The sequence below is a fragment of the Telopea speciosissima genome, chromosome 2, assembly GCF_018873765.1.
Source record: "Telopea speciosissima isolate NSW1024214 ecotype Mountain lineage chromosome 2, Tspe_v1, whole genome shotgun sequence".
Lineage (NCBI taxonomy): Eukaryota > Viridiplantae > Streptophyta > Magnoliopsida > Proteales > Proteaceae > Telopea > Telopea speciosissima.
The window spans coordinates 82,476,695-82,493,370 of record NC_057917.1 but is presented as its reverse complement, the minus strand read 5'-3'; the positions used below and the strand labels follow the sequence as shown (position 1 = coordinate 82,493,370).

Below are 16,676 nucleotides of genomic sequence, written 5' to 3'. Positions count from 1 at the left end.
ATGGAAGTGGTAGCTAAAACCCAGAAGGAGGACAACAAGAAGTGGTCAGAGCTTCCAGAGGAGTTAGTTGCTTTGATCGGTGAGAGTATCAGTTTGTATGCCGATTATGTTCGATTTCTGTGTGTGTGTGTCTCATGGCGGAACTCTGTACTTGCAAAAAAAACTCACCTCAACCACCTGCACCCATCATCTCAGCAGCAGCGGCAGCGGCAGTATTTCCCTTTCTTGTTGCTACCTTGTTGTGATCAGGAGGAGGGTAAGAGTAGTAGTTGTAGTCTTGGATTATTGAGCATAGCCGAGAATAATAAGATTTATTATCCCCAGGGTCTTCTCCAAAGTAAGGAGTTTATGAGCATGCACTGTCTTGAATCTTCTCATGGTTGGCTGGTTATAGTAGATGAGAAGGGCACTCCTCCTACTACCGAAACCTTCAAAATGTATCTAATCAACCCTTTCACCAGGGCCCAACTCCCACTTCCACCCATCTCCACACTTCTTCTTGATGATGTGGATGAGGAGGAGGAGGAGGAGGAGGAGGAGGAGGACCAACAATATCCTTCCAGAGTTAATTATTCCAATAATATACTCAACTCCTTAAATCGCTCAAGTGTGAAAAAGGTTGTGTTATCGTCAAGTCCTTCTTCTTCTTCTGCTTCTCAATTTCAATCCCAATCCTCCAACGTTATGGCTATAGCCATAATTGATATTTCTCCCGGTAGAATAATAGCCTTTTCTAGACCTGGAGACAAGGCTTGGACTCCTTTCGCCTCAGATTCTTTCATGCATATACTATTCTACAGGGACCATCTCTATGCCTTAAGAAGTCGGTGGAACAACAATGAGAAGGTGAATGTCCATGATATCTTAATCTTTCACATGGACACGAGTGGTACCGGTGGTGGCCATGGTTGTTGTCCTACTACTCTTCTTCATCCAAAGCTTGTAGATACCCTAAAATCACCCAAGCGAAAGGGATATCATTCTAAATTGGGACGACGATCACAGCTTTATCTGGTGGAGTCGTGTGGTGACTTGTTAATGGTTGAGAGGGAAGAAGAATTATTTTTCCGATGCCCAAAACCTGGTCTGACCAAATTTGATATCGATGATGTTAAAACAATTGGCTTCAGGGTCTATAAGTTGTGTCGTAACAACAACACTACTTCATCAACAACAACAACAACAACAACTTCTTCTTCTTCTTCTTCTTCTTGGGAGCAGATAAACAACTTAGGTGACAGAATGTTGTTTTTGGGAATGAATTCCTCTTTTTCCCTTTCATCCAATGATTTCCCTCCTGGATGTTGTAGAGGGAATTGCATCTATTTCACTCATCATCATTTCGGTGGTGGTGGTAGTAGTTTCAACACGAGCCGTGATTGTTGGGAGTTGGAGGTAGATGAATTCGATATGGGTGTATTCAATCTGAAAGATGAACGTATAGAACCATTGATTCCATTGCCAATATTGCAAGAAGCTTCTTTTAGAGGACATCTCTTCCCAAGACTTCGCCCCTCCCCAATGTGGCTTACTCCCAACCCAAACTAATTTTGTTTCTTGACTTTCTTCCATCCATCTGTTACTCGGCGCCCTCTCTTAATTTATTTGAATATTCATTTTTTATTGCAATTTCTCTTTATGTATTTCGATCAGTTGGGTGATAAATTTATTTCTCCTATTAATTTGATCTTCTTTATGCATTTACTTTCCTAATTTCTTCTTAATTTTTTGACTTTTTAACTTGTTTTGTGAAACGACACTCCTTGGTTTATTTTCGAAACAAGATTAACATGCTGAAATTTTTTAATTGCATAAGATATTTCCAGGAGCAGATTAAGATGTTCCCTAGCTTTTCCGTGGGATTATTACATTTCATAAAAAGGGTTTTCTTCAAATGCGCTCCCCCTAATTTTCTTAGTCTTTCCAGAAGCAGATTAAGATGTCCCCTAGCTTTTCCGTGGGATTATTGCATCTTATAAAAAAGGTTTTCTTCAAATGCGCTCCCCCTAATTTTGTTAGTCTGGGACGTTATGTTGGCATTTTTTGAACATACAAAAATGCCTTTACCTGAAAAAAAAAACAAAACCTAAACTGCAACTCATCTTTCCCAAATCTCTACAATTTTTCCCTTTCAAACTCTTCAATGATCCGAGGCCGGAAATGGAATCTGAGGCTCAGGGAATGGCAAAATTTCTGGAGACGGTCGCCGGTTCTTCGGGGAGTGCTTAAGTCGTGACCTCCCGTGAGACATCTAGGCCTGCTGGATCGATCCGAACCACTACCATTCCAGAAATCATGTGGTACTTGGATTAAAAATTTCTAAAACTTGGAGTCAGCGGTAGTTGCAGGTTCTGATTGGTTTCAGGGGAAGGATTTCTCAACAAGGACGGAGTTAGGAAAAGAGATTCTGAGGTTTAACTCGTTTTATGGCAGTTTTTCAATGCCGTCAAGAGCTGACTGGACGCATTGTAATGCATTAATAACCAACCTCACCAAACTGGCCTCCTGCGGGAAAAAGGAGAAGAAAATCAAATTGTAACTACTGTTCCGAACTACCATGTTTAACGGTGAAGCATTAGCTCATATTTCTGATGCATTCACAATATAAAGCTTTTAAGGGATTGTTAACAAAAAAAAGAAATTTTGAAGGGATTATGTTTCAAAAATCGTCGACAAATGCACCCTCCAACAACTAGGGTTGAAGATTAAACAATAAAGTTATCTAAATTCGAACTTGAGGCAATAAAATTAGAACTAAAGATCTGAAATATAACATACAGAGACTGTCGAAGGATCGTAAAGGGGTTCTGTAATTGAGTTACAGCTTCCGGACGGCGAGACTCCACTTTCGAAAGGTATCGATTCCCAGCGTTTGGAAGGCAGCCATTGATCATCTAACTTGAGATTTTGAAACAACGAAGCAAAATTCAAATTTACTGCCATCAGTGAACTCAGAATCTCAGAATTTGAGTTAGCAAAATCAATTTGACGGCCTCAGATTCCATTTCCGACCGCTGATCATCGACAGCCCCACCTCCTCCTCATACTCATCTTCCTCAAATCGTTTGGGAAAGATGAGTTGAGGTGTTTTTTTTTTTCAGATGAAGGCATTTTTTGTCATTCTACCTCATCAAGGGCAGGATGGTCTAATTATATTAAAAAAATGTCAGTCCTTAGAACATAACGTCCCAGACTAACGGAGAAGACTAGAATGGTAGTATAGTTTGGAAATCAGGGATGCATTTGAAATTAGTAAAAATTCAAAGGGGCATTTTTGTACATTTGGACAATTTGAGAGGGGCATTTGAAGAAATCCCTTATAAAAATCATCTCACTTAAATTAAATGAGAGATATATATCAACCATCTATAACTACAATTCTGGAAAACATTTTGAAGAGAGGAAAGTACATGCTATTGAAAAGTTTGGGAGGAGGTTGGATCTCCAGCAATCTTATGAAATATTCCCTGTAAATTTGGGGAAAATATTAAAAGCTCTAATTATTTCAACCACTAACAATCAATTGTACTCTCTCTCTCTCTCTTGAATTTTGGTTGTTACAGATGAATCCTAATAAAAGTTTTAGAGTATGATAGAATTGTCCTTTCCTCTCAGATTGATTGAATTAATTCTCCAAGAGTAACAATAGAGACATTGATCCATTCTCAAGTACCGAAAGTTTAGATGTTCAAGATGATCCACTCATCAATGACATCTTTATCACCTTACCGGATTGCGTTTTCGGATGCTCTAATTGGCCATAGTATCTGGTGATACATCACTAAAGCCACAATGCTAATGGGGTTGCAGATTGCTGACTAAAACTGCTGCAATGCACACGATATAAAGGGATGCCCTAGTTCTACCCTTACAGAAATGTGAAGGTTTGCACATCTTAATGTGTTTATGCAACCAAAGATTAATCTATGGTCTTGGGAGATCTTTTCAACTCTGTTTAATATTAAAAAGATGGATAGAGACTGTATTTCAATAGCCCACACAAGTTAGCAGTTCAAGCTAGGAACAGTCGTACAAGGAGGATCTTCAAGATCGAAATTGTCAAACTTTTATTTGATTAATTTCAATGTATTTTCTCTTTCCAACAAAAAAAAACAAGGGTTGCTCGCTGCCCATATCCGAAAGAGTCACATTGGATACTTGGCATCAAGAACCCTATATATATATATATATATATATATATATATATATATAGAGAGAGAGAGAGAGAGAGAGAGAGAGAAGAAGAAGAAGAATGCTGCCCGATTAGTGGCCCCTACACCAATGGAAGGCCAATGAAGCGACATGCCACGGCACCGACAAAGGAGGATTTTTCTTTTGTAGGGAGTAAGGCTGTCATTTCAAGAGGAGCGGTGTCTGGGCGCAAGCTACACGTGAGTAGGCAACGTTCTTTTTCCCTATATATATGGGAAGCCGAGAACACAAGCTACACCATCTCTTCGTGTGCTTATGTCACTCCTTCCCAAAACAAGAGATAGAGATATCTTTTCACATTGGAAGGAGAGAGAGGAACATAGGGAACACTGGTATAGGCCGCATTCTTGGACATTGTTCTTCTTCCCAATATATATAGGAAAAGGTTATTTAAGCACCTATGTATCTATCTCTCTTTCTCACATGAAAGGACTTCGCTGCCTGCCTTATTTCACAACTTGGCAAACTCCGTTTTCACTTGAACTAAACATGTGAGTGGAGACCTAGAGCTCTACCTGTCAACAAAAATTGGGGCTCAACAGCATGTAAGAACCTCTTGCCCATGCATAATAATCAAGAAGGAAATAAGAAAAAAGTGCAAAAACCATCTCAATTGTTGGTTGCATCTTTGCTCAACACCCCCCTCCCCTTTTGGCTGTACATCTAGTTCCTTGCTGATGCTGACGTACCCTCTTAATTCTATAATTTCTGCTCACAGGTTGTGAAAGGGGCATTTAAAAAGAAAAAGAATTTCTGGCAGCAGTACAAAATTTTGATAATATGTGGCAAGTTCTTTCAATCCACGTAGGAACAAATGTCAATTTATCACTAAATTGAGTATCCTGGTCATTAACCAAACATATTTAGATCAGTTTAAATGTTCAACACTTTCCTCTACAACACCCTCTGCAAGTAATATGTTCCTACAATGAGAACCATGGTTTCGTGAATTGCTGCTCTGAACAAAAGACCTGAGTTGGAAAGTCATACCGATCAAATGCCATCAAAATTGTGTATATACAAGCACAAATAACCTTACTAAAATTCTTCTGACCAGCTTCATTGGAGTTGATTTCAGATTTTCCAATTCAGAAGGCCTATGCTAATACTCTTGTATTCCTACAAATCAAGAGGAATTAACGTAAGATTGTTAAGGAACACAAAGTGCTTCTCCAATTCAATCAAATTGAAATAAAAATTAAAAATCTCCCTTATAAATTTGCTACAACAGAACAGTTATAAAGCAATGAGAATGTCCTCAGAGTAATGAAAGCAGCAGGTAGGAGCAGTTTAAAAGATCTCAGTTTTTTTGTTTTTGTTTTTGTTTTTTTTTTTTTTGGGGGGGGGGGGTTTGGGGAGGATCATGTATTTAAGTATTGGGATCATGCTGCGCATATCACCCAAGTGAACTCGGAATCGGTGGACCCCAATCCACCACTCCAATACCGATCACCCAAAAAAAAACTCTAGAAGTTGACAAGGCATGTTTACACCCTATGATGCAGCCAGCCAACCCAAATTCCACATTAGGAATCAAAGATCAGATTGGTCAGATAGACTGCTCCCCAGCCTCAGATCTGAAGTATATTATCTGAAAAATACAAATGCTAAAGAGCTTGCCGGTTATGTATCTCCAGCAGCTGATGTAGCAGGGATTACCAATCGATAGAGTCTGACTTGCTGATTCTGTAGATCAGCATCTGAGTAGACTAATAGGAGAAGTATAGAAAACAGAAGAGGTGAGAAAAGCAGCAGTGCTGCAGGACTTGGGGGAAGATGATTACAAGCCAGGCGAGGATAGAGAAAAGAGAGTTCACACACAATTAAATAAAATATTCTAGGGAAAAAACAGACATGCGACCGCGTGTCAAAGGCTCTTTCTGTTACATCCGCACCCGAGATTCTAATGGTTTATCTCTAACCTCGTGAAGTGTAGATGGTGCTGCCATGTATGCTGGTGAGTTGTTCTCGATGATGGTCAAACCCAACTACAAGATCATTGACTTTGACACGGGTTTGCCCGTCGAGGAGAGGTTTCTCAACCGGGAGTGGGGGAAATTCGTCGATGGCGACTTCACCGACTATCCTCCCAGTACAAGCCCTAAGAGCGAAGAGTACCGAAGGGAACACCCCGTGTCGTGCCATATCGACACTTCGTCTCTCGATTAGGTTAGCATCACTGTGAGGAAACTCTTTGGGGTCACGGAGGACAAACCGTGACGGGCGAGGGGTAAGCTACTGACCCTATTTACTACTTGTTACTACCCTCTCGTAATTCTGAAGGTCCGGACCAACATGTGGAGCTTTAACAGAAGGGTCGAGATAAGGACGTAAGCCCACTGGTTAAATTCTGCTACTCTGGCAGATTGACCCTTGTTTAATTAAAATGGTATAACTTCTTCTTCTGAACATCATTTGTTTTTATTCCAATTTTGGTAGAAACTAGATTCATAGAGCTTAATTTTATTAGAAGAAACCATTGTCCAATTCTGCTTCCAGGTGATCTGGAATTCCACTTCAAACCCAAATTTTACTGTTGTTGTACTACTGGTCGATTGCCACTGGTCGATCCGGATCAACCACTTCGATAGACCAATGCTGTTGTCTTGTGTAAATTTCACACCCGGTGTGAAAGACCCAATGTCTCGCACCCCAAATCATCTCCCCGCACCTAATTTGACCCATGGGAATATTGCCCCGGCAATGTGACCATGTGAGGCCCACTTATAGGCTTAAGTGCTTAGGAATAGGCTATAGAATGTGTTTTTCTTTAAAACTAACCTAGCCAAACAGACCCTAGGTCTTCTACCTATATATAAACTATCTTAAACTCCTGAAATACAACCCTATTCATTTCCTTGGAGGGAGAGGAGAGAAAAGAGAAAAGAAAGAAGGAGAAGAAGAAGAGGATAGGAAGGAAGAGAGCTTGGATTCCTCCATTGTACTTGAGATCATCAAGGTAATACCCTAACCCCATGATTTTCCCCTCTTGGACCCTTGCTGTTTCTGATTTGTATCTTTCTGAAGTTTAAACCATAGATTACCAATCTATTGGCCCCCATGTTAAATCTTTCATATGTATGAGCTTAGGAACCCAAACCCATGAACATGCAACCCAATCTCTTGTTGTAAATACTTTTCTTTAAGGTTCCAGATCATGAAACACATGAATATTCAGATGTTAAAATGATATTGTGAATAGCAATGACAGCTCATGCTCCCTACATGTGAATCCCATAGTTAGAACCACAAACCCCCATGCATGCAAGCCCAAAACCCCTCTTGATTGCTTCCTTAATTTCCAGAACTTGAACCTATCATGTATGTTAGTTGCAACCATGAAAATGTCTAATTAAACATGTAATTAATGAGTTCAAACCATGGGTTTGTAAGATAGAACTCATTCCTATCCATGTATGTTCAATCTTCTCATCCCACCATGAAATCTAGCTCACATATGATTTACCTATGTTCCTTGATCATAAATCCCAGCTTTGGGTTAGTAGAAACAAGCCAAATCCTCAGAAAACATCTATTTCCTCGGGCTGTACAGGTACTAGTCTATTGGTACTGGTCCATCCTCTATCGCCACTGGTCCATTGGATGGACCAGTACCAATCAACCACTACCAAAAACCTTGCCCAAATGCAAGCTTGGTCAGCCCATGGCCCGTAAAACCTTGTGCTAGGCCTTTTATGTTAAACCTATGACCTTTCCCCTAAAACCCTTTTCAATTTTTATAGCTGTGATCCTACTGGTCCATTGGATGGACCAGTACCAATCGACCACTACAGGGATCTTGGACCTGTGTTGCCTCTGACCTACCCCAAGGTCTAGAACATCTTGCTAAGAGTCATTTGTGTGATCCATGTTGTGAACCATGCCATTCTGATCTTGTTCTTGAATTTTGAGCCTTGGGTTGATTGCCACTGGTCCATTGGATAGACCAGTCCAATCAACCAATACAAATCTTGATTGAAAAACCTGATCTTAACATAGGGAATTGCTTAGAACAGTACCTAGGGATCCCCTTGGTGTGAGACCATGAACCTTCCTTGATTTTTGCTGCTGCAGCCCTACTGGTCCATTGCCACTGGTCCATTGGATGGACCAGTACCAACTGACCACTGCTGCTGTCTTTCCAGATTTGAGTCTGGCCTTGGTTTAAAACTTAAACCAAGGGTACCCCTGGACTCCATAGCCATTTTCATATCTATTAATGTTTGCGTTTGATTTAATTAACCCTAGGCTTTAACAACTTGTCCGCCGACGCGTATCGAAGTGCTTTTGAGGACCGGAAGTCCTTCGAGCAAATAGATCTTAGCCAAGGTGAGTGGGTTTTGGGTGACTGTTGGGTTTGAATATACTATCATTTATTATCATGTTACTGGTATCATTATCAAGCATATTGCATACTTGCATTATATAAATCTTGATTGCTTGATGTGAATGTGATTGTGAAACGTATTCTTTCTTGTATCGGGTGACAGTGCCAGGAAGCACCGGTGCCGAAACCCCAATTATGTATATATTATCTTCTATTGCCTGTCATATTGGTATGTCTGTCGTGCTGGTACCCGGGTGATAGATGGAATGGGACGTTGATGCACCTGGAATACCTCTCGGGATGATAGGACTTGCATGTAGTATATCTGTGGCTAGGATCTTTGTTCCCTTATGCTACGACCCTTACCAACAGGGGTTTAGGTGTTGGGTAACCAGAGCTCCGGATTCTGTGGAGCGTGAGAGAGGCCAGTCATGGTAGTAATGGTTATCAGGGTCTGCCACTAGGTAGTTTTGGTAGCTTCGACCGGCGTAGGCCCCTTAGTAACAATTGAGGTTTCATTGAGGCGATAAGATAAGTGACCCACAGTGACTCCCGAGTTGTCACAAGCAACATACACCATTGACTTAGTTTATGTGCTAGGTGGAAAAATGAATATAACATATGCATGCATCATGAACCAATGGTAACTATGTGTTTGTTGTTTGCGCATTCCCCTTTTCTCTGTCACTAGCTCAGTGGAGCTAACCCCCTTGTGCGTACCTTTTTAGATGTTGATGCAGGTGATGGTTGCCTCACTGGTCTCGAGGTACAGTCCTCAGATTACGATGACATTGGTACTGAAGATCCAGAGGCAGTGACTGAGGAGCACTGCGATGGATGTCCTTGTGATGACTGTGCCTTCGGGGCATACTGATGGCTAGGACTTGGTCCCTTTATATTTTGTCTTTTGGGGCCATGAGCCTTGTAATAACATTGTCTGTCTTACTTAAAGTTTTGTGTGGTTACCTCGTGGTCAGCTCAAGATGGAAACTATTAACTATATCTATCACTCAGTAGTTTGAACATGATGTAACTTTTATGGTAAACGATTCCGCTTGTATTTCCTGATCTTTGGAATATAATATTCCTTATCTTCCGCACTCTGATATTATTGTGTACTAATGTTAGTTAGTAACTGTGTATCGGGACACTGCATTCGTGATCCTGGTAGCTTATTGGGATGACAAATTCGTCCTAGTCACCCCCTTTAATGTATTTTATTCCTTGTCGGGATGGGGGCGTGACACTTTCTCTCTCTTTCATCTCTCCTCATTTGATGTTGTGGGCCCCCTACATACTAATCAATACACACCGAAACTCCTCTCCCCCCTCTAGGCATGTATGATGCAAAAATAAGGGGGCAGTGTGTCAATCTCTCTCCCAATATTTGAATACAAAAACTGAACAAGTTGATGGGAGGGGTTACATCTCTTTTATAACTTCTAATTCCTAACCTACTTAATCCACAAGACTCCCTAAAGATATATCTAGAAGAATACCCAAAATTTGGACCTTAAAAATTGGGCCATTACAAATAAAAATACTTAAAACAAAAACCCATAACAAAGTACTACAACAACAGGCCCTATTGGTGCATTGTGACTGAATTACCCTGTCATTCCCAAACTCAGTGGAGTCAATAGGGGTCAGATTGGGATCGGAAGTGAGCGATCTGTCCATGACCCTGAGTACTAAATACTTGGGTGATAAATTGACACCATTGCATCAACTAAGTTCCACCTTCCAGTCTGACTAAATTGGTTTGGCCTCATCTCCCATGCAAATGGAAAAAACAAGGAGCCAATGCACATGACATATGTAGTCAAATGCATTCGTGACGCCAGAAAACAAGTCAAGAAAGATTCAGGAAATAATTAAAATTTCAAGAGGACTACAGTAGAATGATTCAAAAATTAAAGAAATTAAAGTTGATATTAGCTTGTGAGAGGAAGCAGAACTGAACAAAAAGGTGCTGTTTGTTACCCAGTAAGCAAGGAAAGCAGGGTAAGGTTAATGAAAGTCCAAATTTTGTAATGGATGATTGGTTTCCCAGGGAAGTGGAAAGATTTTTGCCATCTAGTTGGATACAAATTGATAAGAGCTCTTCAGCAACAGGGAAAGTAGAGGGAAATAGAAACTGAATTCCAAATTTAAAGGAAACAAGTATCATAAACTTCCTTTCCTGGAACACCGCTTACAATCAGAAAGTTTCTATGCAACCAAAAACCTAGAAAATTATTTTCCAACAGATAAGTTGGTCAAATAACAGAAGAGCATATTATAACCATACCTCACTCAAAAGGAATTTCAGAAGAAATGCAAAGTTTTGAGTCTGCCCCACCGCTGACTACACTATCACCTTTCCACCAGTCAGCACATAGTACCTGTATTTTAGTGTAGGCACCAATGTTAGAGAAAATAGCAGCCTGTGCACATGATCAATGAAGGAACACACATGGGAAAAAGATGAACCTTGTCATTATGTGAGTTTAGCACTGTCAGTGGCCACTGAATCAAAAAAGTGTTTTGATTGGACATCAAAGAAAGGTAAAATTAGCGCACACACCTGAAACATCTTTAGTACAGAATCAGTATAAACTTATAGGAGGGAGACAATACCGCAGTTCTTAGATCCCATAACATCAATTTCCCATCATAAGATGCAGAAACCAAATGAAACCATGATTTTTTGTGCCACTTGCAAGCCGTGATCCAAGAGGAGTGAGATGAGAACTGAAAGATGGGAGCTGAACTTCCTGCATGGAACATTAATTTTAATTGAGACGTAAAGAATGTGTTTGTGTGTGTGTGTGAAAGAGAGAGAGAAAACTACTTATTCTTCTTTCAACTGAGTAACTGACCTGGTTTTCGAGGATCCCATATCCTAAGGACAGGGTCGGAACCACCAGCAGCAATAAGTGCAGAACTTTCACCTCCAACATCAAGGCAGTTGAGGGCTTTCCCACAGAACTACGTAGAGAATGTTGAATATTAAAACTCCCCAGTGAATTATTTCTCTGGTGAATATTTTTATTATTCTATGTTATAGATTATAAATGCAATTTTCTCCAATGACCAGTTAAGCCCAATGTAATATGCTGGCATGGTATTTCATGCCTCCTTACACTCCATGCGGCACACAGGTAGGTAGGTCAATCGGTGAACCTTACATAATCAGCTAGCCAAATATCAGCCCAACTGGGCAGCAATCATAATCACTTGATATGCCTAGCTAGCTTGGTGGTGAGCACAACCACTGATGAGGAGACCTTCTCTTCAGACCATTCAACTGAATGGCTTGGTAGGACTAAGACCTTGTATATTTGATGATTAACATCATTAAAACATGTTGATCTGGCTTAGCTATCCAAAGAAGAATTTGCTGAATGAAAGTCCCCACCAGCATATTGGTGGCATCAAAAAGAATGTTTACTTTCTCATTATGTAGCCCCATAATTGAATAGTAACTCTTTCAAGAAACAGAAACGTGATTCTTGCCAAACTTTGGTACATGCAAACTAATGGGAACTTAGGACAACTGTAGTACAAAATATCAAATACAACTGAAGCATATTAATTCAAAGAAAAAGTTCCATGATAAGGCATTCTATAATGAAGGACTGACTTAAATAAAGATTGTAAGATGTCAAAGGCGCTACATTTGCTCATAAAAATATCAAGTTCCGAAAGCACCAATAGACCAGCTGTTGGTTTTCCTAAACTAGCATCTAGAAAGCTAACTCGATTTGGTTGACCCAGAATCCCTGTCTCGTCTAATATTGTATCAGAAAATATGTTTTCAACTGCAAGAAAGGCCAAAATAAGGATATCAAACTTACAATGTTCAAGGATTTGCCTGTTTCAAAATCCCACTTTCTAACAGAATGATCCCATGACGCAGAATATATAGTTTCCCGTTCTGGCCAGACAACAGAAGATACACATTGTGTATGTCCCACAAGTGTGGACACAGCCTCCCCCTGAACGCCATTAAAAGTCACTCTATAAATAGCACTGTCATAATGAAAAATAAGTGAAGACAATAATAAAAAAACAACTGAAATAAAAAACATGTGTAAAAGATTAAATACTTAAGTGCTGACTTCATAAATATTGTATAAAAAAATATTTATGATCTGTAACTCCCCCTACATCATTCTACCAGTCTGCTCCTTTTTAAGGCTCTAAACTATTTGCAAAAGGAATATCCTCCACACAATTCTCCCTTGTAAATGAACTAATAGTTGATTCTAATTCCATTCATCAAGAAGCCTCCAGAAAAATGCAATATACCATAGAGAGTAGTATGTAAGCGTAATCATGTACCACAAGGAAGACTTTCAAGGGTGTTCCTTCTGAGGCAGATTTGCCACCTAACAGTTTCCTAGAATGCAAGTGTGCAGAGATCATCTCTAAGGAGAATCTAAATTTTTTTTAGACAAGCAAGAGCAGGAGAATTGATGAAAATACCAAATCCTTCCTATTTTTAGATAATAAAAAAAAAAAAAGAATGAATACCTCTGACTGCAATTCTTCTCTTTTGCTTCCAACTTTTCTCTTTTTTATTGAAACTAGATCACCTTCTGCATCATACTCATCTGTCTGCCATATATTGATAGTAGAATCCCAAGAACCAGAACATACCTACAGTGAATTTAACAAAAATAGTAAAAGAACATATAACTATCCTCTGGTTCAATTACAAGCACATTATCATTGACATAGAAAGGATGGGTCAGAATTATCAGACCATATTGCCAGACGTCTGAGCCGCAACAGTTTGTACAGACGATTTGTGCCCATTGAGGATTTTAAAGGCTCTAATCTTCGTAGGATGATCGAGGACCTCATCTACATCAAACTTTTTTTTGGGGGGGGGGGGGGTAAAAGAGATATCAGGCAAAAAAATTCCAAATCAAAGTCAACACCAACAGCTTATCTTATTTACCTTCCACAACCTTAATGTCCGATCTTTTGAAGCTGTGGCTACACATATGTTGGTAACATCCTCAGTAACTGTAAAAGCACAGCATTACCAAATTAATGGACAAATACGGATAAAGATTGCTCATGAAAACACATTCACATATACAGTTCATGCATTTAGAAATTGCCAAGGCACCGACCCTGATGGAACCCAGTTTCATAGACCTAGAAAAGTTAGGTATTCTGCAAAAAAAGACCTCAAGCCTGTTGAGACCAGGTGCATTTCAACATTCAAGAGATACTGAGGCAGTGTCAAGACAAATGATCTAATATGATCAGTAGACTGGATATCAAGGAAGGTTCCAGAGCCAAAGAATTGGATTGTCTGCTATTTTCTTAAGATGTGTTAGATCCTTCTTCCATTCAGCTTCTTCAGATAAGAAGTACTATTGCTTGCCCAACTAGGTTTAAAATATTAGACACAAGAAAATACGATAAACAAAAAATTTGATTAAGGACCAGTATAAAACACGTGTAAGGCCCAATAAATAAAATGAACAAGCCATTAGCCTAAGAATCAACAGTAGATTCCCTCTAGCCCATGTTCGAGGGACTCAATTCCCCCTATGCAACATTGTTTCCTCTGACTTCAAATGAATTTTATAATGTATCACAAGAAATGAGGAAGAAATCAACCATGCAATCTCCCTTTTGTTTGGTCAGCAAGAGCGAAGATATTCTAACCATGCAATATTAAGCAGCAATCAGAAATCGAATATACATGTATAACGATCTCACCTCTCATCATACCTTTTTGATTGACAATAGTTACAGAAGTAACTGCATCACTGTGTCCCTCTAATATATGTGTACACGATCCACCAGCTTTCCATACCCTGGAAAAAGTATAAGCTGTAATGTTACATACAAACACTCTTCAAACATGAGATCCTTATGACGAAGAAACCAGTCAAATAAAATAAATGAACAATTAAATTGATGATGTACTCTTAAAGATTATAGGATAAAATCTTGTTCAAGCTTTACCTTGCAAAACTGTCATAGCACCCAGTTAATATGAACCTGCCAGATGATACATGTTAGTGTGACCTTTAGAATTTGAAAACTTCAACAGGATGTACTGAAACTAAATTATCAGAAAACTATAGGCTACTATTTCAGGAATGTCACAAAGGGTAATACTTGTGACTTCCTGCCAGAAATCTTTTATAGCAAGACAAAAGTAAAGAATGTCCCTCAAACCCCCCCCCCTTCCTCCTTCCATTATTAGAGTTGAAAGAAACATCATGAATTAAGGATGAAGTGTTGAGCCTCTAATCAGAAACAAATGCAGAAATATTTTCAGTTAAAGCAGGTAACTATAAAACCAGAAGGATTAAATTGCATTTTCTTTCTCTTCTTAATAAACATGGACATGCGTACCTAAGATTAGAACCATCAACTGCACTGACCCAATCATCATGTAAACATGGTTCCTCCTGCTTTCGTGGTGCAACAACCCTTATGTATTCAATCTCAAGAATCTTCTCCTGTAACGTACATAAATAATTCCGTGTATGAGTTAGAAGCTGAGAGAAACCAAGCCACATGAAATGTCAAATACCACACTCGAACCATGGCCTGGTAAAACACTGGTTGGATACCCAATAGAGAAAATGTGAAATTTCTAAAATTTCTGCTTTCAAACAAAAAATTCCCAGTAAAACAGTGCATTACTAGAGGGCAGGCCTTGGTGCAACGGTAAAGGTTGCTCCATTGTGACCAAATTTCACGGGTTCGAGTCTGGAAACAGCCTCTTTGCGAAAGTAGGGGTAAGGCTGTGTACATTATGACCCTCCCCAGACCCCGCAGTGGAGGGAGCCTCGTGCACTGGGTACACCCTTTTTAAAACAGTGCATGACTGTAGTAATTTTCAAACTATTTGACTATAATAGATTAAGAGATATTTGGGTCAAGAATCAACATGTAAAGAATGCAATTACCGCAGAAATGCCCTTAGCAAGGAGAAACTGTTCAAGTGGCATCCGAACCAGCTCACCATCAATGAGAAAATCAAAAGGTTGAGATTCCCAATCAGAACTTCCTGATAATCACATATGGTACGAAAATAATATCAAATTGTTTGTGACCCAAAAGAGACAAGGCTACTGCAACAAAATTTCTATGAACTTACAAGAACCAGCCCACAAATGAATTCCAACACAGAAAATGGCAGCAGCAGTAGGAAAAGACGCCCATAATCCATAATCAAAGAGAAAGTGATTACTATAAGTCAATGAACCCATATAAGGGAAATGCATACAAAATTAAAATTACCAGCTTTGATAAGATTATTGACAACAGCAGATAGGCCCATCCTGGTGAGGTTGGAGGGGATTGCAATAGAATATGGCGGAACTCTCATAGGCGGCTTGAGCTTCGACACAAAGCGGACCTGAACCCGCCTTGATGATTCTTCTGCATCTCCGTTAAACCCCATGAATATGGAAAGAGAAGCTGAAACAAAGTGACCCGATGTCAAAAAACCACTGATAAACCCTTTTGTCTCTCCGAGCAGAGAGAAGCTTCACCTATTTGATCCAAAAACAATCTTTCTCGGACGGACAGAGGAAATATAAAGGAGGGAAAGGGCGAGAACTGGTACCTCTTTCTTAAAGGGTCAAGCAAAAAGGAGGGAAAATAACCACGCTAACTCGATGTAGGGTTTGGGTTTGAACAAGGTTTCAAGAATCGGGAATCGAATGGGTTAATACCGATCCGGCCGATTTGTAATCATTTTCTTCGTTATTTCAACTTGGATCAAACCGATTCTGATTCCTGGGCCGATTCCATTTTCCCATCAAAGACTAGGGTGTCAAAAAAAAACCGGCCAGCCCGAGCTTGTCCTAACCCGCTTTGAGGCCGGACAGGGCCAGCCCAAGCTGGGTTTTGTGTTTTCATCACCCTGGCAGAATAGGGTTGAGCCTAGTTCGAGGCCTCGGCCTTGACAGGGCCTTATGGAGTGAAGTGACTACGTCTTACCCGAAAGGCTAGAACTCCTTTAAAGTGCATATAAGTAGTCATTCTTGTTCTGAAAAGGCATTCCCCTTTAGTTTGCAATGCATTTTTAAGCTAGAAAAGATCGATTAAGACTCCCTATATCAACACACTTGTTCAGTCCAAGACAACTGAGATCTTTCGGTTTGCGTGT

The 16,676-nt window shown here is 39.8% G+C and overlaps 2 protein-coding genes across 2 annotated transcripts; one reads left to right on the top strand and one right to left on the bottom strand.

Annotated features, from left to right (window-relative positions):
* On the top strand, positions 1–9,413 carry LOC122651232. Its single transcript, XM_043844537.1, has 3 exons — positions 1–1,147; positions 8,461–8,541; positions 9,268–9,413. The coding sequence occupies exons 1-3, from the start codon at positions 1–3 to the stop codon at positions 9,411–9,413; spliced, it is 1,374 nt and encodes a 457-aa protein (XP_043700472.1).
* LOC122651689 (ribosome biogenesis protein WDR12 homolog) lies at positions 4,983–16,111 on the bottom strand. Its single transcript, XM_043845181.1, has 14 exons — positions 15,803–16,111; positions 15,469–15,569; positions 14,909–15,015; positions 14,513–14,548; positions 14,276–14,361; positions 13,488–13,555; positions 13,290–13,400; positions 13,058–13,183; positions 12,379–12,519; positions 11,401–11,509; positions 11,159–11,295; positions 11,012–11,047; positions 10,830–10,923; positions 4,983–5,331 (listed from the first exon to the last, which is right to left on the bottom strand). Exons 1-13 carry the CDS (start codon positions 15,963–15,965, stop codon positions 10,831–10,833), a joined length of 1,314 nt encoding a protein of 437 aa, XP_043701116.1. The 5' UTR covers positions 15,966–16,111; the 3' UTR covers positions 4,983–5,331; position 10,830.
* Positions 16,112–16,676: the final 565 nt, after the last annotated feature.